General features: G+C 39.5%; 1 protein-coding gene across 18 annotated transcripts in view; it reads left to right on the top strand.

Moving 5' to 3' along the window:
- Positions 1-25697, top strand: part of phldb1b (pleckstrin homology-like domain, family B, member 1b) — a 140248-nt gene that overhangs the window by 111938 nt on the left and 2613 nt on the right. For 9 of the 18 annotated variants that reach the window (XM_088078519.1, XM_088078520.1, XM_088078524.1 and 6 more), the window contains 12 exons: positions 1304-1438; positions 4516-4677; positions 7438-7578; positions 9025-9123; positions 9590-9692; positions 11221-11265; positions 13886-14228; positions 16252-16342; positions 17670-17816; positions 19178-19397; positions 23032-23117; positions 23281-23310. In XM_088078519.1, the coding sequence (XP_087934645.1) occupies positions 1304-1438; positions 4516-4677; positions 7438-7578; positions 9025-9123; positions 9590-9692; positions 11221-11265; positions 13886-14228; positions 16252-16342; positions 17670-17816; positions 19178-19397; positions 23032-23117; positions 23281-23310 (1602 nt within the window). Of the gene's footprint in view, positions 1-1303; positions 1439-2437; positions 2561-4515; positions 4678-7437; positions 7579-9024; positions 9124-9589; positions 9693-11220; positions 11266-13885; positions 14229-16251; positions 16343-17669; positions 17817-19177; positions 19398-23031; positions 23118-23280; positions 23311-25697 lie in introns of all 18 variants that reach the window. The other 9 variants (XM_088078531.1, XM_088078532.1, XM_088078516.1 and 6 more) reach the window with 7 other exon arrangements.

Below are 25697 nucleotides of genomic sequence, written 5' to 3'. Positions count from 1 at the left end.
GAAAACAAAAGGGCGATCTGATGACTCACAGCTGACTCCTCACCACATTTACCGCTGTGACTTGCAGCGATTTTTGCAAACTCTGTGATAATCTTTTGACTCTTTTGGATTTGACTGTTCAGCACGCCTGGTGTGATCAGACTAACTTACAGCGTTGTGTGTATAATGTCGAGGTGTTGATGAGTAGTGTGTGAAGAGAATTAACCAGCTGATAATTAAAGGCCCTGTTTGCACCTGGTATTAACATGCGTCCTGAGCAGGTGTAATTGCACACAATTGGTTCTCAATAGCTGCTCTTACTCAAAGATCGCGCTTTAGTGCTGCAGAGAAGTCCCCCCTTCATACCGCCCCTGCACCTTTACACAGAACCAACCAACATTATACACAATCATTATCTCCTGTGTGTGATTATACACCACATCGTGGCATCCTGCGATCAAAAGAGGCATGACGAAATTAGCTATAGAGACCAACACTGTTCGTTTCTGTTCTAAAGTATTTTAACGTGGGAGTCTACGGGGAGTCACTCTGTTTTTAAGTCGGCCTCAAGTGGCCATTAGAGGAACTGCAGCTTTTGGCGTTGGCTTGATCTTTCAGCCGCGGAGGTTGCTGCTTGCTCAAACACATGTGGAGACGCACTCTTAATGCCAGGTGTGAACCGAGCACCCAAAACCCATGTTAACCCTTTGAAACCTGAGCAAATTAGTTTGATTTCTAGAAGGAAACAAGCGACTTATCAAGACATGGCCTGAAAATTAGCAAGAAATTATTTTTTTAAAAAAAGAAAATTATCTGAAAATAAGCAAAAAATCAAATAAATGAAGGTAAAAACAAACAAGAAAATGACCTAAAAAGTGATGGAAAAATATGTGTATATTTTATCAATCATTTTACCAAAATATGAACTATAGAAATATTATATTTATAGTTTGCAGAACACTTGTCCCTATTTTATAGATAGTTTTCTTATAACACCCCCCTCTTTTTAATACCAAGTGTAATTTTCTTGTCACATATCACAAATTTCTTGGAATTTGTCAGACTTTGCTTTTTCCCCACGTTTTTGAAATAAATCATATCCATTTTCTCAGGTTTCAGAGGGTCAAAAAGCTGAAATGCATCCAAACACAGAACAAGAAAACTGATGTTGATCCAGGTTTCAAAGGGTTAATACCAGGTGTGAACGGGCTCTAACAGGGAGGGCAATTGACAGAACACCTGTTTCACACGTTCCCTTTAGCTCTGCTTTGTCCAGTGAGTTTCCTGCAGACATTAAAAAGCCCTTCTTGAATCGTTAAAACAGGACGCGCTCCACATCAGCGAGGCCGACCTGTTGTTGGAGGATGTCCACTCCTCCCAGCATTCCCTCTGTCGAGCCTCTCCTTCCTACTTACATCCCTCCCCTCTCTGTCAGTTGTACCCCAGCAGCCCTACGGAGGTAACCAGACTAACAATCGCTGCATGAAGCCCAAAACGCTTCCCCCTCTGCTGTGTGTGCAACTCACCCCGAAGCTCACCCGTTGAACTGTTACGCTGCGTTCTGCTCAAAGTCGGAGGTCAAAATTTTGCTGTTTTACCAACTTCCAAGATGCTCAACTCCAAACATAAAGACAAACATGTCAGACGGTGACGCACTTGTGTTTCTGTGGCCAGTCCACAGACATCTGCACTGTCAGCGGCTCTTTGCACATATGATGTGGCAGCATACACCGTTACACATTTTATTTTACGGCAGTTTTTTTACTTGCCGATACATTTTGACATCAATTTACAGAACAGGTTTTCCTGTGTCATAGCTGATGTATTATTTTGATTAAATACGTTCAAATATACTTAATGCTGCCTTTTAGTTGCATTTACAATGTGCCTCCATGGATGCTGAAATTGGGGTACGTGGATTTGCCCTGAGTTCATAACTCCGACTTTAAAGTGGCGTTGGATTGTAGTTTTTCCTGTAGGAGGTCAGAATATCTCGACTCCGACTTTGATTGGACGCAGCGTTAGCATCGTGGTCACACTTTAACTGCACCTGTGGGTCGGCTGTGTTCAAACAGCAGCTTTCAGTTGGAGTTGTGTTTGTTTCTGTGAGCTCAGGGATGTAGTGGACGATCCAACAATATCAGCACCTCCTCTTGGATCCGCTGCATCGCTGCTTGTTGTAACGGCCCGAAAAAGCACCTGCGTGTGACGTCGTGTGTGTCAGCCAGGCGTGATGTTGGAGATGTGCTTTCTGTTTCTCTGTGTGATCCTGTCTGTCTGCCGCTCAGCTGTAACACCAGCACTGACAGGCCTGCCTTTCTTTCCCTCGACACCCTGACCTCCCCGGGCTCTGCGCTTGAGTGTGTGTTCATATACTGTACATAATAAGTACGGCACAGCGTTGTCCTCATTGCTTCTCATCCTGTCTGACCGCCGTTGGCTGCTGGCTGCTGCTCAGGAGTACTTGAAGCTGTCGGATGTCTATAAGCTGTACGGCGGCAGCGGCCTCCGTGAAAGCAGCAAACCCGCCTCTCAGGGCCGCTCGTTTGCCGTAGATGCTGCATTAGCTGGCGCCTGCGAGGTACCATCACTTTCTGTCTGTCTTTGTCCTGATGACTTTCTGTCTCTCTGCTCTCCTCTGTCTGTCTCTCTCCATCCTTTCATTTTCATGTCATGTTGCTCCCTCTGCTGGTTTGCTGTTCATCCAACTGTTGGTGTTGCTCTCTGCTACATGACGCTGTGCTTTAAGCATCTTGTACTCACGCTCTGTAGCCGGAAGGCAGCGTTCACTTACAGTAGACACGTAGGCGCCGTGACTGCATCATGTCAGCAGCACCGAGGGTTCGACCACGGTTTCACGGACAAATGTAGATTTGCTTCAAGGCAGCCAGAAGATGGTATTCTGAAATAATAAGTGCAAATGTAAAATTACATACCAAAAATATAAAATTTTTCCCTTTTGTGATTTTATTTTTGGTCCTGAAAACAAAACTGGGCTGGCTGTAACGGTGTTTTCTCTTTATATTAGTGTCAGTACAATATCTGAAATTTGACACTTGGCACTAAAACAAGGTATTTATTAGACATTTTTATGCCTACATTCAAAAACTGAAAATAGAGACAAGACATGAAGTGAGGGAAAGGCGATGGATGGGAAGGATATGTAACAACCTTGAGTTCTTGAAAGGCGCTGTATAAATCCAATTATTATTATTATTATTATTAGTATTAGTATTAATAATAAATGTACCCTAAAAAGCTCATAGTTTGTGCCTTAAATCTCTCCTGAGCCCTCACTTCACCTAAGAACCTCCACTGAGATATCGCAACATATTTTTCGACACTTTGACACATTTTTTATTAATCTTTATGATTTTATAAAGGGAGACAGGTGAAAACTGTTTTTCCATACACTAGTCAATTTTGACATTTTTGGCTATTTTGCTTCCAAAACATTGTGTTGCGCTAGTGGAAAGAAAATGTCCAAAATACACATTTAAAATTAACTTAAGTACAGATTTCTTCTTGGATATTTACACACAAATTGCATATTTGATTAGATAATGCCCCCTTTTCACATTTAAATTTGTAGTACAAAAATAATTGTAATTAATGTAAATAATTAACTGGTGAAGTTTCATGGCGCAATATGTTAGTTAAAATGTTTATTTATAGAATTTACAACACATCTCTTAAAAGGCCTTTTTCCCAAAATGAGTTTTTACACTGAGCTTGAAATCTCCACTTCAGTAGCACTTACACACAATAAACTTTGTCGTTTTATTTGTATCTATATTATGAAGGTTTTCACAAAGGGATTTGATCATATATCATTTATAGCCTGATTTATAGAACATTCTATTCCCCAAACATGGGAAAAATGTTGTTTTTCTGGCTGTTGACACCATTTCTGATTTATGGAGTGGTAAAAAAAAGAGGTATTCAAAATTCCCTCTGTAAAAACCGTTAACTCTAATATGACAAAATGAAACACAAATTTTGGCTTCATCAAATATTCAGATTTCAGTTCTGGAAATGTATGCAAATTAGCATGTTTCATTCATATTTAAATATGCATCATTTGCATATTTCAACATAAAAGTCAGAAAACTTAGGTTATCAGGAGGGGAGGTTTCACGGTGATATCTGTTTGGTAAATTTTTACTCGTGTCTCCCTTTGATACGATAAACAAAAGATCTGATTTAAACGAAGCGATATCTGAACCATCTTTGATGTGATGCTCGGCTCTGTTAACATGAGACAAAATTTCAGTGTGTACATTTTGATATGTAAAGGGATCAGGCGTGTTGGCTCCGTGTATCGAAGTCTGAAGTCGATGGTGTGAGAGGTGTCGCCTTGTGCTGCGTGCTGTGATGCTCCTCCCACACACACGCCTTCACGATGCAGAAGGTCACTAAATGTACTTATTATGTTCCCGTCCTGCTTCCTGTCTCGCTCACGTGTTCTTCACTCCTGTCTCTCCTCTCCTCTCCTCTCCTCTCCTCTCCTCTCCTCGCTGTGTGTTGCTTTTGAAGGAGTATGTGACAGTGGGCCAGTTAAATCAGATGTACGGGATGCCAAAGGTGGAGTCGTCCCCGACTTCCCCGCTCCGCCAGCCCCTGCAGTCTGGAGCAGTAGACCCCGCCTTCTCCTGCCTCCCCTCTCCTCACGGCTCCTCCCTCTCTCTCTCTGTGGAGGTGTGTGCTGTCCTCCTCCTCCCTCCATCCTTCCTTCCCTCCTTTATTGGCTGCTTTTGTTTACCAGCTGTCAAAAGTTCAACTAAAACTTTTTTTTAGAGATGAAAATATCCAGTTATTAGTGAAACAGGAAAACTTTGTGTAGCTGATACATGTTTTTAAAGTTTCTCCTACCTTTTCAATGATCCTGAATCTCGTCAGATTTGTCTTACAGCTACTTCATCCGCTTCATCTGCATACGCCAACTTGGCGCAGTTTAGGAAACAGCGAAACTGGGAGTAAAACAAGCTAATATCTGCTCAAATTAACGGCAGCTGGACTCACCGATGATCCTTTAGACTAACCGTAAACCGGAGGTTCATGGACGTTGACATGTGGCCAGAAATCGATTATCCTGACATTTATATGTACTTGATTTCGATGCTGGTAAAATAAACAAAGCAAAGCCTGAAGGCTGAATGGATTTATTTAACCAGCCATTAGATTTAAAAACAAAGCAAAACTGATAACAATTATTAGAAAAATGCTGATCAGCTGATAATAAGTCAGTTTACAGTATACAGTGTACTGATGTGATGTAAATACTTACATATATGCATAAATGCCAGAAAATTACTTTTGATACTCAAGTACCGTTAATATATAATGAGAACCACAAATCCACGTTTCAGTGTCTGGATTCTGCATGTTTCTGCAAACTTCAGTGATCTCTTTTCTTCACTTTGCAGTAAAAAAGCTCAGACTGCTTATTTAATCTATGAATACAGTCCGTCGCACAACAGCTCCTCCCCCTTTTAGATGTACTTTTTGTGATTTTGCAGCGTTTAAGCTCACGCTGCCGCTCGTCTTTCTCAGCGGGCGTAACCGCAGTGACTGTGACGACACGTGCACACCCCCTATAGATAAAAGACGAGAGCTGTTATTTAAACATGAAAACATCTTCAAAAGAGGAACATCTGTGTTAATAACATACATAGAAAGTCACCATATAGCATGAAGCTGACAGCTATTGCAGAAGCCTAAAACAATTTTTGTGTTTCCCAAATTCATGCTGTATATTATACAGTGCTACATGCTGACTGTCCTTTTCTGCTGCTGAAGCAGTTAGTACAAACAGGAAATGAAACATGTGGCATCAGACTGACATAAAGAGAAAGCAAAATGTGTCTCTAAAGATTGAATGCTGATTTTTCTGTGTCTGTTTCACCACTAACAACAAAGCTTTTTCCAAGCAGCTCCTCCGCTGCTTTTGTGCGTCGCATTGTAGGAGGATATTTTACATTGACCGCATACTTCAAAATGAATTTAAGTATTCTAAATTTTGTCATTTTTCAGTTTTGTTGTATGGATGAACAGGAATGGAGTGATTTGATATAAAAAAGGAAGTGTAACTGTTACACAGTAACAATAAAAATAATAATAGTTACTTCATTTATATAGCAGCTTTAAAAACAAAATGCATTGACAAATGAGGCAAAGCAGAAGCAAATAACAAAGAGAAACAACTTACAGAACAAAATAACTGCCCTTACCAATTAAAGTAAATGCCGTTCAAAGAATATTAGCAGTAAACACAGAAATATTTTAATTAAAGAAAAAAACATGATTGGGGCAGAATAAATGAACAGATACGGTGAAATACAGACTAAAATAAGTGAATTAAAACAGACACATTAAGATTAAAATAGTGTTAAAATAGACTCATATTGCTTTAATTGTTACAGAATCAGAATCAGAATCAGAAAAAGATTTATTGCCAGGTATAGTTAACACAATACGAGGAATTTGTTCTGGTGGGTTGGTGCAACATAAATATAGAAAAAGAAAACAGATAAGATAGAAGATACAAATATAAAATATAAAAAGTATGAGTCTTACAGTGCAAAACAAAACAAGTAACACAACAGTGTAACAGTGCAAGAAACAGAACCATGGAATTAAAGTATATACAAGAATGGTTGGAGTGCAAGATATATATTGATATTTACATTGTAGTTCACATTTATACAGGTTTGAGTGCAAAATTTTATGGTGTGGATGTGCCACATGAACAGGACAGTTTTAGGACGGTTTTTTTTTCTGTTGTGTTGCAGTTTTGGCTCGAGTCACAGAGTCTGATCATCCAAAGCTTCACCAAACGCAGCTCACAGTCAAACCGTTGATTTCACTTCTATAATCCATTACATCTGATATTATGTGACTTAAAAGCAAAGAACAATTAGCTGCACGGTATTCATGATAGTCAGCAGCGTGTCTCAACCAGCTGTATTTATTTCCCACATCAAGAGTAAACAGCTGTCGCGTCTAACTTTGGTTAGGAAAAGTCGACATCGAAAAAACCTAAATGTGGTTCTTATCTCAGATTTTGTAAACTGTAGAGATACTGTATGCATTAGGCTCCGAGGACCGCTGAAGCGAAACATAAAATTAGAAGAAAACTTCAATGTTCTTGTGAGAAACTGGGTCATTGCAGCAGCGACATAGAATGAGAATAGACATGTAAAACAGGGATATAACAGCTGCAGGCTGTGCAGCAGTATGCAGCTGACAACAATAATGTGTTGAACACATTTAAGAATAATTTGCAAAGTATGAAAAAAGGCCTTAATTACAGGCTGTGAGGGTGTCTAAAACAAATGTTCCTGCTTCTTCTTACTGTCTTTGAATGCTTTCTAATCTCCTCTTGTCTTTTCTTGTCTTCTCTTCTTTGTTCTTCCTCCTCTCCTGCGTCTCTGTGCCGCTCCGCTGCGTGCTCTGCAGTACCAGTCTGAGGGCGGCAGGCCTCACCTGCCCAAACTAGATTTAGAGCAGTGGTACCAGGAGCTGATGGCTGGCTCCAGCCCGCTCTGTGCTCCCCCTCTGCCAGCCAAGTCGCTGTCAGGCCGCAGGCCTGTGCTGCAGGTAGAGGGACTCTCTTCTTTCTCCTCCTTTCCCCACTCATTCGTCTGCTGTCTGTGTACTGTTATTCCATCACCGACCTTTTAACCCTTTAAAACCTAAGGGAATTTTCTGTATTTCTTTAAAAAAAAAAATGGGAAGAAGACGATGAGCAACTTACGAAGAAATGACCAAAAATTTGCAAGGAAAATGTAAAAAAAAAATCACCAAAATTAACTGAAAATTAGAAGAAACAAAAACAAAAGAAAAGAAAAAAACAGAAAAAACAAACAAACAAAAAACAAAAACCTAAAAAAAAATAAATATGAATAAATAATTGTGATAATTATAACTATAGTTTTCTGGATGTTTTTCTCTGGCTTTTTAAAATAATTACAGAACTCTGCTAATTTCTTGCAATAAAGATATTTCTAGCCAAGTTGCTCAATGTCCTCTTTGATAACAAAAAAGACCCTAGATAACTAAAGCTGTTATGAACTTCCCTGTCAGATGAAAAGTCGTGAAAATACTCAACATAGTGTCCACTTTAACTGTTTTGTTGCTGGCCCCCATTCACAGCAGCATATTTGAGGTTTCACGTCAGACTTTAGCCTGCTTTTCCAAACTGACTGACATTTACTGCACTAATTATGGATAAGCCTGCCCAATGAAACCTCCTTTAAAAATATCCAAACTGTCCCTTTAACTTGTTTTAACTGCGTGTGTGTTTAAAGAACAGCAACAAAACATCAGGTGTTGAATAATGCTGCACTCACATCGGAGCTGTCGCAGAGAGGCCTCTTCATTTCAACAACACTGACAAACGAAAACAAACGCCACGACACAGCTGCATGCTGGGCTTTTTGTTGTGACTGGAGCTTCAGCGTTTGCTTTGGTGTAAAACACAAAGCCCGTTAAGTTTGTGATAAAGCTGAGAGTAATTGCCCGTAGCAGAAGAAGTCCACAGAAAACTTCAGTAGGCACTTAAATAAAGTTAGAAAAGAGTGAACACTTTCATCGCTTTGAACATCGAGTCATTTCACACAGATGCTCCCGCGGTACATGAACGCAGCATTAACTTAAGTGGGCCTGATCAAAGAGCTGTTCAGTGCCAGAGATGAGGTGCTTGTTTCAGGTGTGTGTGTGTGTGTGTGTGTGCGTGTGTGTGTGTGTGTGAGAGCAACTGCAGCCTAACTGATTTGTCTTTAGGCTCTTTGATTTGCTTTTTGTGAGTCTTTGATACTGATTTTTTCTGCTGATTGAACCTTAAATGTATTAATTCCAGCATTTTGTTTTAACAGCAGCACTCACAGCATGATGCTAATCGTGCTTTTAACCTTTGTTTTCCAGCAGCTGTTCGCAAGTCGCCCGTGGCGGATGTCATTGTACTTCTAACGTCGCTGTAAAACCCTCCGTCTGCCGTCACGTGCATCATCAGCACGTCCTAATCTTGATCTTTTCCTCCGTCAGGTGTTCCGCTCCAAGCTGGACGGCGATCAGCCTAAACTGGGCTCTGCGTCCCCTCTGCAGCACGGAGCGGCGACACTGGGACGCAACTCCAGCTCAAAGGTAGGTCAAAGGTCGTTCATTTTCAGCAGGTGAAGTGTCGTGGCAGCGATTTCTAATTCATCGCCTCAGAAAATGTCCACACCTGTCCTGTTAAAAAGGATAACTGTTTAACCGTGAGGGGCTTTTTATGCACTTTTCATTCTTCATGGCTGCGATGATGCATATGGCATACATTTTGGCAAGATTCTTTTTTTTGTTTAATTTCTGAATTTCCAGCTCAACTCCTACAATACGTCTAAAATAAATTGCACAATTGAAACCCATTTAAATTGCAAATTTTGATCCCACAGCCATCAAAGCATAAAAACTTGCATTGTAATATTTCTGGGTGTCCTTCTGGGCTTTTGCCTTGGAATTTGTAATTTTTAATATTTTCCACCCAATGTCTGTTTTTTTAAACATATATTTTTCTTGTTTATTTTTGGACATTAAATCCAAATATTGTCTGCTCCCTCTGACCCATCAGAGCCCCCTGCTGGTAGCCAACAGCACTGGCAGTCTGCCCAGGAACCTGGCTGCAACCCTGCAGGACATCGAGACCAAGAGACAGCTGGCTCTGCAACAGAAAGGTAAAGCTGTGTGCCTCTGAGCTCCTCTACACAAACACTAACCGTCCTGAACACAGACAAATTCATCATGCAGTGTTTATTATTATTGTTTACTCACAAACACTTCAACACCTGGATCAGCATTAGTTTTCCTCTGCTGCATTTAGATGTCTTTCACAAACATTTAAACCTCTAAACCTCTGAAACTAAAGAAAAGTGCTTATTTTCTTCAAAAAACTCAGGAAGAAAAAACACTATAGACAACTTGGCAAGAAATGTCCCACAAACTACAAAAAAAATAAGTAAAAGGTGACAAGGAAATGATCCAAGAATCAGCTGGGGGAGGGGTATAATTAGATATGATAAATAAAATGAGGGGAAAATGCCCAGAAGGCTATATATATATATATATATACTTTTCTCAATTATTTATTTAAAATTATGATATATAGCACTTCCTTGAGGTCATTTTTTTCTTGTTTTTTAAAATTTTTTATTTTTTTAAAAAAAAATTTTAAAAACTTTTTACCACTTTCTTGCCAATTTTGATTCTCGGCCTCTTGCCATGTTTTTGAAAGAAATCCAGCCAATTTGCTGAAGTTTCAAAGGGTTGGTAAGTTATTTGTTGTAAATTATTAAAGAATTAATTAATAAAATGCTGATAAATCTGCCCTTAGCACCAGTCGCCATAGATATTACATTAAATAAACACTGAGAGTGTTAGACAACAGGTTACCTGTAAAGGCCTTTAAACGTAATTGTTCTATTTATGTGTACAAAAACATGTTTTCCAGGTTTAATGGCTGCATTACAGTCAAATTATATAATTTTCATTTCTCACAAGTCTGCTCTATTTGTTCTATTATTTGTATTTACCCATTTAGTCATTATATCCAAATTACTGATGATTATTTATCACAAATCTCATTGTGTGAACGCTTGTGAAAACACCAAAACTATATCAATATTGAGGTATTTGGTAAGAAAAAAAACAACTTTTTCCCATATTGCCCAACCCTAATGTTATTTTTACAACACGATTTATGCATTGAATGTCGCTCAAACTGCACACAAGCGGAGAGGAGAGAAAAATAAAAAGAGAAGTGCCTCTTCCAGCAGCAGCCGGCTGCAGGAGCTCATGTTAATGTTATTATTACATGTGACAAGTGATTCCACTTCAAGATAATGGAGATAAAAACTCTTCTAGTATTTTCTAATGAAGAGTAAACTCTGTAGTAGACAAACTGATGATTATACATTCAGCAGTAATTAGTGAGCTTGCCTTCAGTGCTGCACTCTCATATTCTCATTAGCTTGTTAGTGTTGGTTATTGTTAAGCGTTAGCCTGCTTTTCCTCATGGAGCTGTGTGCATGTGTGATAGAGAGCGTTACAGAGTTGTTTGACTCAGTGGCTCAGAGGAAAGCAGTCTGGTGTTTTAAGCTCAGCTGGCTGCCACCCGTGGGTGCTGGGCAGGAAAGCTGATGTAGTCACATTCATGAGCGTCTGCAGCTCTTCATGTCTGTCTCTTCCTGCACGGCTGCACCACAGAGCCCCAGACCTCCAGACTGATCTCCATGGAGGGAAGCTCAGCAGGTAGATGGATCGCTGCGTGCAGGAGTCGATCATTTCTTTTGCTTTCTTTAGTCTGTGCAGGGGGACTCGTCCCATTGGTTCATCTTCTGTCTCTCCTCGTGTCACATGCAGTGTCTGAAAATAACTGTTTTAAGTGTCGACAGATTATTGGGGCCGATATTTGGCATTTTGCCGATTATCTGTATCTGTATTTTATTTTACAGATAAAATTAATTGATGAAAAACTGTGGGAGGAACTTATACTTGTACTTGTAACTGGGAGCTGGGATACTTGTAACTGGGAGCTGTTACAGTTATTCTTTTTTTTTAATTAAAATTTTCATTAGACTTTATATAAAAAAGTTGCTGGGAACTTTCTGGAAATGATGTGGAAAGTTTCAGTTTTGATTTTTTTGATCTGCTAAAGACATTTAAACAAAGTGTTGTGTTGGAGTTTGTTGTATTCCAAATTTTAAATATTAACAAACATTTTCGTTTTTATTGTAAATGCATATCGGCTCCAATTATCTGTTATAAGTCTCATTAACTACTAATAATCGGCATCATTCCTGAAAAGCTATCATCAGTTGACCTCTAAACTTGTTTGTCTGCCAAGGGCCGACAAAAAACGAGAAAATGATTTCCAGGTCAAATTCACCCTGCCTGCTCTGTTGCCTCATTCATTTAAAAATAGGTTAACTCTCTTGTAGAGTTATGATAATTTACATTTAAAGGAATACTTAAACCTGAAACTGACCCTTTATATATCAGTCACTCACTTTACATTACACTGAACTCATGACGAAAACGTTCTTTCTCTCACGTCTCCATAGTGAATTAAAAATCCCCAAAATCTTGATGAGTTGAAGTCAGTGGGATCCACGTTAAACAACAGCAAGATTATATCTAAACATCAATTTACAAACTTAAATGCAACTATAATAATAAACTTTATTTGTATAGCATCTGCCATACAAAAACCTCACTGACAGAAACAGTAATTTTACCTCTCTGAACACGGGAGCTGCTGGTCAAACACTCAGTTCATTTGTTTGTGTTATTGTGAAACGCTGTTGTTTAAAAGGATTAATTCAGATTTATCAAAATCACACAATGACACAGACAAACCACCACCTGAGGCAGTGGCAGACCAGCAGCTCGCACATTCAGCAAGTTAAAATGACGCTTTTAGTTCAGTCCAGTTCAGTTTTGATATAGTTTAGCTGCTGATGAAAGCGGACCCCCTTTACAGCACCTTTCCAACAGGAAACTGAACCTAAAGTGAAACTAATCTGTGCTTTCTTGACTTCATTGTCAAAAACAGTAATTTTACCTCGCTGAACACGGGAGCTGCTGGTCTGCCACTGCCCTGATCGGTTAGTTTGTTTGTATTAATTAGTGATTTTTATGAATCTGATTTGAACTTTTTAACACCAAAGTCACATAATAACAAACTAGGAGCTAAAACCAGCAGCTCCGTGTTCAGTGAGGTAAACTGATCATTTCCACTTTTACTTCAGTTCCCCTTCAGAAAGGACTGGAAATACTGAGCATACGATAAAAAAGAAATAAGACTTGGATTATTCTGTTCGAGTTGTGTGAGAATGTGTAAACAGATGTTTTGATGTAGTTTTGCTGTTGTTAAATGTGGACTCCCTAACTTCTTAATTCTTCATTTAACGTGAATGCATGCAAGAAAAAATTACGTTTTCTAACAAATTCAGCCTAAAAGTGGGCGAATATTTCATATACAAACAGTCTTTTGGAGGCTGAAGTATTCCTTTAAACTACCACGGGGTTAATTAACCATCCAGACAAAGGAGAAGTGGAGAATTAGATGGCGGCACTTTGCAGAGAGCGCAGCAGGCAGCCAATCAGAAACCTGCTTCAGCATCAAAGACTGCATCTGCACCTCAAAAATTCAAGATTTATCCAAAACTTAAGCCGGTCTAGCAGGTTGCTTTTATTGATTTCTCCATCAAAGGTGATGTTTACCATAACTCGACACTTGGCAGATGTTAATTTCAGACCCTGTTCTCGCCTAACGCTCCTCTCTCCGTCCTCCTCTCTCCGTCTCTTCCATCTCTGGCGCGTCATTAACTCGTCTCCTCACAACCTTCCTTTTCATCTTTTCTTTTGTCTGTAACACCGAACGCTCTTTCTTCCCCCATCAATCTTCAATGAATGCTCCTGCTGGTGGAGAATAAATCTTGCATGTTCAGCATTCGTTGAGCTCCTCCTTCGGTTATCGACCCGGGCGTTTCTTTTCAGACGCGTGCGCCCATTATCAGGTGCGCAGCAGCATGGGTTTGAGATCAGAGAAGTTGGTAAGGCGCTGAACTTTGTGGTGACGGGATTTTATGGGTTTTTGCAATTACCCTCAAGCCTGTGTTACAGAGCGAGCACATACTTGTGTGTGGTGCATGGTTTGTGGTGTGTGGTTTGAGGGCTGGTGCTGGTGATGGTTGATGTGGTTCTTCCGTGGTTCGGGGTGACCTTCTGTGTAGCGAGCATGGTTTAAACAAACGGACCTGTGCTGACTTGTTGATGGAGTTGCTCGCAGGTCAAATGCTCAGTTCGTCTTCCGTTTCTGTTCAAAATCACAACAGCAGCTCATCAGCACTCACCTTCCTCCCTCCAGGTCAGCAGGTGATCGAGGAGCAGCGACGCCGTCTGGCGGAGCTCAAACAGAGAGCGGCGGTGGAGGCTCAGTGTCAGTGGGAGGCGCTCCACGGCTCTCAGTCCCACCTCATGACGTCGTCCTCCCCGTCGCCCTCCTACTCCCCGATCATGTCCTACAGCCCGGCGCTGAGCCACAGCTCTGCAGGCGCTCCGCCTCTGGTTCATCACTCCATCCTGCACCACCAGCCCCCGTCGGCCGGGGAGCAGCCCTACGACACCCTGAGCCTGGAGAGCTCCGACAGCATGGACACCAGCGTGTCCACGGGGAACAACTCGGCCTGCTCGCCAGATAACTTGTCCAGGTACAACACGGTCATGACCAGATTTTTGACGTGGACTTAGACGTGAGTGAGAGAACGTCTTTGTGTCCGAATAGCAGAGGAGCACCACGAAGCTGTTTGCTTGGCAGCAACTTTGAGGATCATTGAGAATTTCTTTTTGTCTCATTTATGCAGATTTAGCTGCTCCAAAAGCTGCACAGTCCTTCAGTAAATTTGCCACCAAAGTCTCACCGAATGTGGCAAAATAAGCAGAATTATTGAACCACAACAACGATTGAAACCACTGTTTTTGTTATAAAAATCCAAACATATCACTGTCCACATCAAGCTACTGAATGAAGTGTTCAAAATAAAGTAGTATTAACACACACACACACACACACACACACACACACACACACGGCTCTGCTCACACCAGGTAAAGTCTCTTTCCACAGGTCGGCTAATTTGTAGACCATCTGTTAATGTGTCCAAGCTGTGTGCGGCGTGTTCAGCTCAGCGTGTTCTCAGCTGCACCTCATGTTCAGATACCTGTTATAGCTCTCAGGAGCCAAATTCCAAAAACAATTAGCCGTGTTTTTTGAGCTGACATTAACGGGACTCGTTCTGTAATGAACAGAGCAAACTGGAGACACGAGGAGGGAGGAGATGAACGTCTGACAGCAGCCAGATTTTTTAATAAGTTGTTGTTTTTCCACATCCTAACAGCGTTCTCGTCGTAATTTAAACTGAAAAGAAGAAAAAAGCCGTAAAATGAACCTAAATAAATCTCATTTGTTTAACAACTAAACTAAACAAAAACTATATTGCATTTTTATTAATTAATTTTACATATATCGAAATGTATGTAAAATCTTTTCAGTTTTAGGTTTTTTATATAATTTATGATTATATCAATTATTTATAATAATTTCTATAATGTATCACTACCGAGAAAAAAAAGGAGACACTGAATTTCCATCAGCTCTCTTGACATTGAACCAAAGAAACTGTACAGATTTAACATTAAATTGCTTCACTTTGGACACAACAAAAATCACAAAGATTGACATTAAAAGTTAAACATTATGGCCATTCTTTTTTTTTTTTTACATGATACTTGGTCGAAACAAAAACAAACTAAAACTAAAGTAAAACTAAATATATACATAAAAAATAAAACTGAAACTAAAGATATAGAAAAACTAAATCTAAACCTTTAAATTTCAGAGACCTAAGTGAGGATACATAAGATCAACCCTCAAAGAAGTCTTATTAAAAAAAAAAAAAGAATTTGGTTATATTGGTGCTATTGACTTTTATTTGTCTTTTTTAAAAAAAAAAAAAACCCAACATTTTATTGTTTTATTGTTGCGGTTTTTAGCACTCTAAAAATACTCATATTAAAGTAAAATAAAACAAAAAGTCACAACTAAAACACAAAAAAACTAACTGAAAATTCTAAAATAATTCATCTTTGCTTTTTTAACTATAGCGATAAATATTCTTTCCACCTTGCAGGTTTTATTTTGTATTAAAATTTTGTAAAAAGACACGGTTGTGCTGGTGAACACAGAGACCAACAAAAGACTTTATCATCACATCTCTACCTGCAGATCCTTATCGTAAAATAAGATCCGATTTGAAAAAATGATTTACCTGCTAAGCTCTTATCAGCCGTAGCAGCTGCACAAACTGACTCTTCGGTTAGATTTCCTTCAGTGAAGTCAGTTATTAAAAGTTAAACTGTCTTCATCAGTGTGTCGCTGCTGTTCTCTGGATTTAAAGTGTGTTTTTAGTGCTTTTTTTTTTTTTTTACGCACTTTTACACACGTCTGGAGTAAACAATGAAGCACGAGACTTCCCTCGAATCTGCAGGGAAATGAATTCACAAACACCGTCTGCCAAATCGCCCTGCAGATATTGTTTGAACCCTGCTTTGAAGTAAAAGGTTAACTGGGTTGATGCGCAGTTACGTGGTTGTTAGATGCAGAGTTTGTTGCTCCGGATGAAAAGTGTCCGTGTGTGCGCTGTGTGGTAACGCTGTCGTTGTGTGTGACCTCAGTGTCGGAGGAGTGGACGCGCTGAAGATCGAGGAGATGGAGAAGATGCTGAAGGAGGCGCAGCTGGAGAAAGCCAGACTTATTGAATCGCGGGTAAGACGCAGACAGTGTGAAACCGCAGCTACAGTGTGATTGATGAGAGCTGCCGCAGCGCTGCTGCCAATAGCTTTAAATTGATCATGAATTTGGAAAATTAATCAACTCAAGACTTTCATTCATTTTTATTGGCTTCCGTGTTTGAAGCGTCTTCATCTCTTTGTGTCTTGATGAAGAAGCTTCGGCTGAAATACCGATAAAGACGATCAAATCCTTTCTCTGCTCTCAAGCTTTTCTCCCAAACTCCTCCCGTCCCTGAGCGTCCGTCAGTCCGGAGTTCCTGAAGATCCTTAAAAAGTCCTAAAAGGCATTGAATTCATTAATCCAAAAATAAGGCCTTAAATTGTATTAAAATGACTGAAATTAATCTTTTAAAAGTCTTAAAAATGCTCAGACATAGCAAGTAGTATTTTAAGAATATTTTTTTTCTGATGTTGCATCGTAAAATCTCAAAATAATTGGTTACATCTATTTTTTTGGTTAAATAGTTTAATAAATATCTCTTTATTAAACTCATCATGATGGAAATCCAAGCAGTCAAATCTCACATTCAGTTAAAAAACACAAAATCGCCAAGAAAACCGCACAGAAGTGCCAGATATTTCCCACTGTTAGTAAACTAAATAGATACTTTTATGATATTATAATATATTCATTGTCTTTCATGTGTTTTGCTCAAAAAAGTTGTTTTTTTGCAGCAAACTTCAGTTTAACACCGAAGCAGAAAGACAAATAATAGAACCAACTCTACATCTCATTTCTCTAAAAAGATGTTTTCTGAAATGCTCTCTCTTCACATCTTATGCTCACGTCTCCTCCTCGCACCTTCAGTGGGAGAGACTGAGATTTTAGGAAAAGATGCAAGCAAGGGAACGTCGATGCAATTAAGGGAACTGGCGTGTGCCCTTATTACAAGTCAAATTCTGAATTTTTCTGCTCAAAGAGTATCAAAACATTGTTGCTCCAGTGTGCAGGATATTTCCCGTCAGGAGTTGCATAAAAGACAAATGTTTTAATCACACTGGTTGCCCTCTGCAAAGCTCTGTTTTCTTTCCGGTCCCTGCATGTCCGTATGAATATATTGTAAATGAACGTGTGTGTTGTCGTCCACAGAGTCGATTATTGCTTCTCCAAATAGCCAAAATCAGTGTGTTCACAGAATCGATCGGTGTGGTGGAGCTGCGCGGTGGCCAGCAGCTCTCAGCAGAGACAAATGAACATGAATTTATGAATGTGAAGCTGGAAAAAAAAACAGCGGCATGCATGCTCTGCAAAGCCCTTCCACAGATCAAAAAAAATATGAAATGAAAGCTCTCTCCTCCAGGAACGAGAGAGCCTGGCTCGCCGTCAGATGCTGGAGGAGGAGAGGAGGAGGAGGGAGGAGGCGGAGAAGAGACTGCAGGACGAAACTTTCCACCGGCAGCAGCTGGTGGAGAAGGAGGTCAAGATGAGGGCCAAGAACTTCTCTCAGGTCAGTTAAATGAGGCGTGATGGAGTCTGCATGGTGGCAGAGTGCAAAATGACTCTGCCCACCCGACTGACAGACACGCTGCTGGTTGGGGAATATTTTGTGCCAGCATTCAAAAATCATTCAATTTGTGCATTTTCATACTCAAGTCACCAGTTTTTCATCAGCATTGAAACATTTCCATTACTGTAACGCACTTTTTACCGAAAAAAATCCAGCGAGAGACTTCAGCTGATCCCAAACTCTGCAGCTCGGCGGTTAACCAGAACCAAAAAGAGGGAAACATGAATCCAGTTTTAGCTGCTCTGCACTGACTTCCTGTAACATTTATAATCAATTTTAAGGTTCTTCTAACATACAAAGCCCAACATTACATTTTCGCTGTTTCTCTTGTTGCTCGCCTGCCTTCACGAACGCTGAGTTCATCTGCAGCTGGTTTATTGTTCCCAAAAACAGCCAAAAGAAAATTACACCTCAAACTCGGGAACACACTGCTGATAGATATCAGAGAGGCCGCCTCGCTAAATAATCTTAAAAGAAAACTAAAGACGTATTTCTTCACTTTCGCCGTTAACCGTTTGAAACCTGAGAAAATTGATCTTTTAACGACATTGGCAGGAGGCAACAAGCAACTGCTCAAGACATGGCCCAAAAATTAGCAAAAAATTAATTAAAAATTTAAAAAAAAAAGAAAATCACCCGAAAATGAGGCAATATATATTGTATATAATATATGTAATATATATATGTATATATATTTGTTTATTTTATATATGTTATTATATTTTTCCTGTAATGTAATTTTAAATATAAAATTATTATAATTATAAAAATAATTTTCTGGGTATTTTTACTCTATTTTGGGGATAATTTCCCAGTAATTCTGCCTTCTTTTTTAAAACATAATTTATTGGTAACTAATTAATTGCACTTTGTGGGATATTTCTTGCCAAGTTGGCCATTGCCTTAAACCAAAGTGATCAGGTTTCAAATATTCAAATTGTTTGTGACCGGTGTCTGAACGCTGAGTGTCTCTTCACGTGAAACACTTGGTTCATGTCATTTTTTTGTTGTAAAGCACGTTGGGCTGCATTTCTTGTATGAAAGGTGCTATACAAATAAAGTTTATTATTATTATTATTATTATTATTATGTAGAGGAGCATTAGTACCATCACGGGGCATTAAATCTCTTTAGGGACAAGAAAAAGATGCAAAAATAAAACCTTCATCATTCCATAATTTTAGTTTAAATACTGTGTTAATACTTTGCCGTTTACGTCTCTCTCAGTGGCAGTATTCCTCCGTCCTCTGCTGGTTTTTTACTCTCCTGTGTGTTTTTGTCTGATTCATTTCTGCGACCAGGCGCGTCCTATGACTCGTTACCTGCCCATTCGAAAGGAGGAGTTCGACCTGCGCTCCCACGTGGAGTCGTCGGGCCACAACGTGGAGACGTGCTACCACGTCCTCCTCACGGAGAAGATGTGTAAGGGCTACCTGGTGAAGATGGGAGGCAAGATCAAGTCCTGGAAGAAACGCTGGTTCGTCTTCGACCGCCTCAAGAGGACCTTCTCCTACTATGTTGGTAAGACGCAAGATACTTTTTCTTTTTGAATTATGCCATTTTTTATTTATGTATTCAGGAAAACGACAGTTTTGTTATTGCATAGCTACACTTTAACACTTTCTTCTTACACCAAATAATAATTTAGCAACTAAACAACAAATCATTACAGTGCAACCAAAATATTACAAACAAAACCGTTGACCTCCGCTAACGTGTGTTCATGTGACACAATCTAACATCTTTCCTCCATTTTTTAAAATCTGAGGATCACTCGCTCAGCTTTGACGACCCCTAACATTTATCACAACAAGGTCAGATTTTGAAACGTTTGGTACTTCTGTTCGGTCCCTCGTAAGGGACAAACCACTTTTTCCCAAAACAGTCAAACAGCTTACATGACATAAGAACTTTAAATATTTGGGTCATTACTGCTGTGGTTTCACTCTGGGAGGTGACGGCCAGCACCTTAAAGGGATAGTTCGGGTGTTTTTGAGCACACACAGCCGATGTCAGTCGCACGTCATCAGTTTGGAAAAGCAGCCAGGAGACACTGAGGCAGCAAAGACACATGTTTTAAATGTTTAACGGACTGCACTCACACTACATGTTACACTCACTCTTCTCTCACACTAGAGGTCCACCAATATTGGTTTTTCGGGGAAGATACCGATACAGATTATTTCTACTTAATGAAACCGATATTTGGAACCGATATGCATTTACAGTAAAAATGAAACTCCAACACAAAGCTTTGTTTAAATGTCTTTAGCAAAAGTTCAATCAAAACTGAAACTTTCAACATCAAACACAGAAAGTTCCCTGCAACTTATTTTCATTGAGTTCAGTGAAAATTTAAATAACAAATGAGTTAAAAAAACAGCTCCCCGAGGTTCCCCCCCCGCTGACTCTCTCCCTGCTGTTGGTTGAGTGTAAATCACACACTTTCTCATTTGTAATTTTATCGGCGATCATAAAAATAAAACGCTGAAACGGATAATTGGCAAAATGTCAAATATCGACTGATAATCAGCCACAGCAAACACTAAAACTGATGTTGATTTTACTGTGACGTGGGACTTTTTTAAGTGTCTAAAATACATTTTGTTTCTGTCCACAGCAGCACATTTCTCAGCTTCTGTGGAAATACTGTTGACTGTATGAATACACTGACTATGGACAAATACAAACATCGTAAAAGCCCACTTTAATAAATCTAAAGTATCGCTTTGACCCTTACGCCATCAGGACGCTCCTGGGTGGTGCTCTTTTGTCTGCTCAGCGGTTAAAAATTTTTATTCCCATATCTCAAGTATTTTCATAAAACATTAGATAAAGTATCGACCCAGATATCAGACAGGCCCAATTAATCCTCCACTTTTCTAAAATCTGTTTTTGGAGAATGACTTTTTAAAGAAACGCTCTCAGACGAGTCCTGAAGGGAGGATTTCTCTGAGATGCTGTTTGTCTGAGGAGAACTTCAAGTTAAACTTATGTCCTCATATTAAAGCACAAGTCAAACCGCGAGTGTGTGTAGCGTGTCCATCAGTCACAGCGTCTCCTGTCAGGCCGCTGAAGCGCTCAGAACGATCTTCTGTGTTTTCTCCAACGCGACACTCCGTGACTCCGGTAATTGGACTGTGTGACAGAAGATTCGATCGCTGCTGTTTCTGCAGTGAAGACGACATTTTTACCGGTCAGGGTTTGATTTCACGTGACAGCAGATCTCAGAAACTGCTGCAGGTTAAACTGGAAACCTTTAACTCTTTCAGGGACGGTTAACTCCAGCAGACAAACTGTTAACCCTTTGAAACCTCTGAAAAAGCAAATTCGTTTGATTTCTTTCAAAAAGATAAGAAGAAGGCGAAGAAATCAAGAAATGGCCCAAAAATTAACAAGAAATTATTAATTACAAGACTAAGACTAAACTAAAAAAGAGCAGAAAAAAGAAAGAAAAATAAATAAAAAATGAGACGAGAAAATGACCCCAAGAAAGTGCATAAAAACATTTTTAAAAAATTGTAACATAATTTAAAAAATATTCTAGATATTGTTTTCTGGACATTTCAGTGAAAAAATACTTCAGAGGTGTTACATTATTCAAAAAAATAAAAATAAAAAGTTTGAGGACTAGCACTCTAGAAAGTAGTATTTATTGTAAAGTCCTGTTGAAAATGTCATTTCAGCAAAAATTAACTTAATAGACCTCATAATGTCACCTCATAATAGACATCTTAATGTGTATATAACATTTTACTGTTTATTATGGTTATGCAGCACTTGTCTGGGAAACCCCGAATTTTAGCAAAACATTCCATCAACTATAATAATAATGATATTATTATTATTATTATTATTATTATTATTATTATTATTATTATTATTATTATTATTATCGCACTTCCCAAAACCAATATTACCATCAGTGCTTTACACTTAAAATCACAAAAAAACATACAATTCTTTTTAAAATACAGCACATAAAAATATATAAAAACAACACACACAAAAGAATTAAAAAGCAAAAAATACAACACAAAAGAAAAACACATAAACAGTGATTGAATTTTAAATCAGCAGAAGACTTGAGTGAAACCTCGGGAGTGAAGTACAGTAGAATATAAAATGCAGCTGTATGCAAATATATCCGAGGTCACAGCAGTAAAACGGTAACGGAGCTGCGGTGAGCTCCGGCGTTTAACATGTAAAGCGGCAGACGTTTGCCGGCGTGGATGAGTGACAGACGGAGCGTGCGTCCTCCAGACCTTGAGCAGCGGCGGTACATGTAGTATGTAGCGTGCACGGTCGTGTAATTTGAGCGAGCGCTGCGAGCCATGGGACACTTGTTCACCGTCAGGCCTTTGAAGTCCTCAGAAGGTTCTGCTTAAAGCTGCTTAAAGCGTACCTTGTTGAAAGTGAGCCAGGGTGAGGAGGTGTGCTGAGATTACTTTGGCAGGAGTTAAAATGCGCACAGCGCTGCGCTCTCTGAGGAGGCTGATTGAGATGCACCGCTTTGCCCTTGTCTCTTGACCTTGAACAATGGGGGAACGAGAGGTGACGAGCATAAGTCATGAGCGCCGCTAATCCGCGTTAATCAACCTCAGCCGCAGCCGGAGTTTTGGTAATTTAGATGCAGTGAAATGAGATGCAAATGCAGGGCTATTTGAATGCTAAAGAGGTCATTAGCAGATAATAGCTGCGTATTAAAAGGAAAGTGTTATTCCTCGAAATGAAGCGCTGCGTTTCTACCTACTACTCTTAAGTTGGCTTGTGGAGTGTTTGTGCCTGGAGGTAGAGAGGGGTGTTGAGTTCCCCACCGGTTCCTCACTGCAGTTCTGCAGTGGCTGATGAAACAAACTGCAATGATGTACCAGAGTAGCGTAAGAATGCAGTCAAGTCTGAAAATACAATGAGAGCACCATTGGTTTTAAAAACAGAGGGAAAAGTGCTGTGCTTGTCTTTTTCCATCCATCATCGCAAACCATAAATTGGTCATGATCAAAGTTTGATTCCCTCTTCTTTTTTTCTTTTTTTTTTTGATGAGCGTATCGCGTGTTCCTCCCGTCGTTATTCTAGGTGACACAGAAGCGATGCGTCTGTCTTTGTCAATATACTTGAGTCTTTGACCAAACCCACGTTATTTTCCCTCCCACAGACAAACACGAGACCAAGCTGAAGGGTGTGATCTACTTCCAGGCGATAGAAGAGGTCTATTACGATCACCTCCGCAGTGCCACGAAGGTACGGAGTGAAAGAAAATAAAAAAAATCATTTTCTCTCATCTGTTTCACTTTGTTTATGTTCATCCTGCATTCTCTTTCATTTAAAAGTTGTCTCTGCACATTCTTTGCTTTGCTTCTTTTCTCCCCGTCTGTGCTTTTGCTTTGGCCGGCTGCTGTCACAGAAGGGATTTTTCAACTTGAATATTTCCAGTGTATGTATCACTCTCTCCTCCCGTGTACCCTCCCTGAGCCCTGTGTGTCCAAACCGCAGACTGTGCTTTGTGACGAGGCTAACAAGCTCGGCGGCTGCTGATGCATGCTCAACATCTGAGTTTGACTCGTGTGTGTTTGTAATCTGAATTGCTAATCCTGCCTGATCCCCCGTCCATCCCAGTGTTCCCAGTGTAAACCAGTCAAGTGGTTAGAAAACAAGGATCTGCTCATGGATGTGGCTCTATAGAGGACAGGAAATACACTTACTAATTTTATTATGTGCGATAGCCGAGGCCCGAAGCGTTTCTCATCAACGCGATATCTCAAAAACGCTTTGAGGGAGTTTCTTTACATTCGGCACAAACGTCCACGTGGACTCAACAATGAACTGATTCGATTTTGGTGGTCCTAGGTCAAAGGTCAAGGTCACTGTGACCTTGTCTGTCTCATTTTTGTGAATGCGACACAATGACTTTCTTTTTCGACAAACTGTACTATGACTTTATTATCACTTTTTCAACATACTTTACTGCAACTTTTTTTCAGTTTTTCGACAAACTATACTATGACTTTTATATAAAAAGACTAATATACTATACTGACATTTAAAATTTTTTTTAAACATACAATGCTATTAATTCTTTTGATATACATATATTTCAATATATATATATATATATATATATATATATATATATATATATATTTATCATGCCATATTAATTCATTACTTTTTTTCAACACACTAAACTACGTCTATGTACTATACTGTCGCTGTTCATAAACGTTTAAAAAAATGAACTTATTGAGCTCACTATGATCTCCCAAAACACATTTTTGGCCATAACTCAGGAATTCATAAGCTAACTTTGACAAAATATCACCCAAATATCAGAAAGTGTAAAATAAAACTATGCGTTTTTTTTATCTAAAAGGTCAAAAGTCAGCTTCTCGGTGACATTATAACACTATAACACACTTTTCTGGCAGTTATTCATTGTCTTAGCTCAGGAACAGAAGGGCAGATATTTGGTCAGATGCAGAATTGACACGGATGTAAACTGTAAATGAAACTTGTGAGGCGGTAATTACAGTTTTTACGCAAAATATGCTGAGCAATAAGATCCAAGTCAGGAAAAAAAACACCCGACTGATTTAAGTTATTAAGTCATTCTAAGGCTCGACAGAGGAGCGACCTTGTTCGAGCTCTGTTTTCCTTTCATTAATTTTCAAAGACTCTTCTCTGATACGGAAGTTTTAATGTTCCGTAGGTGGTGTTTTTGGCCATTTTTGTGTTCTTTATGATCCGTGCTGCTCGTCTTGAGCCTTACACGTCTTGTCATTTTTTTTTTATTTTATTTTTTTTATCTCCAACATAAAGCCGAAGCTGCTGCTGCCTCCTCGTCTTCAGTGTGCGTTTGTGTTTGATGGCCTGTCGCGACGCTCCGCACTCTGACTTACTGCGCGGCTCTGATCAACTCTGGAACTTTGATTTTACTTGTCACATCCAATGTCACATTACAGAGGAGAAACTTTAAAGTCTGATGCACTTAGCAGAGAGAGAGGTGACGGTTTAGAGAAGGGAAAGCGATGCAGATGAGCGGGGGAAATAAATTGCACTGTAGTTTGTTGCGTTGCTCTTCCAAAAAAAAAACGAACAACAGTTTCATTGGAAAAACATCAGTGGATTTTTTTTTCATGTATTTTGTGAAGGACTGTTGCTGAATCTGTGCAAAGTCAGAGCAAACTGCCGAACATTTAGGATTAGAGCTCCACACAGTATTTTGTGCTGAATTAAATTCTAAAATAGCAGCTTTTCAGTGTCCTCTTCGTATTTCTCACTAACCTGAGTTTGTGCTTGTCATACATCTCTGTCATCGAGCTGAGCAGCTCCTTTAAAAAAAAAAAAGTTTAAAAGTGTATCACAGTTCATTTTTTATTTCACCGATTTGAATCTTACATATTTTTTAGTGATTTTTATCTGCCTCGTTGCATCCCTACATATGGACGCAGATTTTTTTTTAAACGCAAAGGAAAGACGTTTCATCAGGGTCGTCGTCGTCCAAACACCCCGGTTTCAAAAGTTTTCAGACCCCCAAAATGCGGTTGTCATGTGAACGAAAGGTCAAACAGCAACAAATGTTTTATGCAAGAACCGCTGCTGTGTAAACGGCCCCTAAATATTAATGTAGACACAGAGAAAAGTGTCAGATTGAATTGAATTGAATGTCTCATTGACAACTAGTGCAGTTAAACAAATATTTAGCTCAGTTTGTGAAAAGTATATCTTAGATTTTCATCCATAACTGATACATTTGAGAGCAGAGAGCAAGAGGAAAGCAGGGAGTCGGCGGGGCTAAAAGTCGGATCCTAATTTTCTCTCCCG

This window comes from Plectropomus leopardus, chromosome 6 (assembly GCF_026936395.1).
Source record: "Plectropomus leopardus strain MGB_pleo_1.0 chromosome 6, ASM2693639v1, whole genome shotgun sequence".
In the NCBI taxonomy this organism is placed as follows: Eukaryota; Metazoa; Chordata; class Actinopteri; order Perciformes; family Serranidae; genus Plectropomus; species Plectropomus leopardus.
The sequence above is the reverse complement of the archived record's forward strand: the minus strand, read 5'-3'. Positions and strand labels throughout refer to the sequence as shown.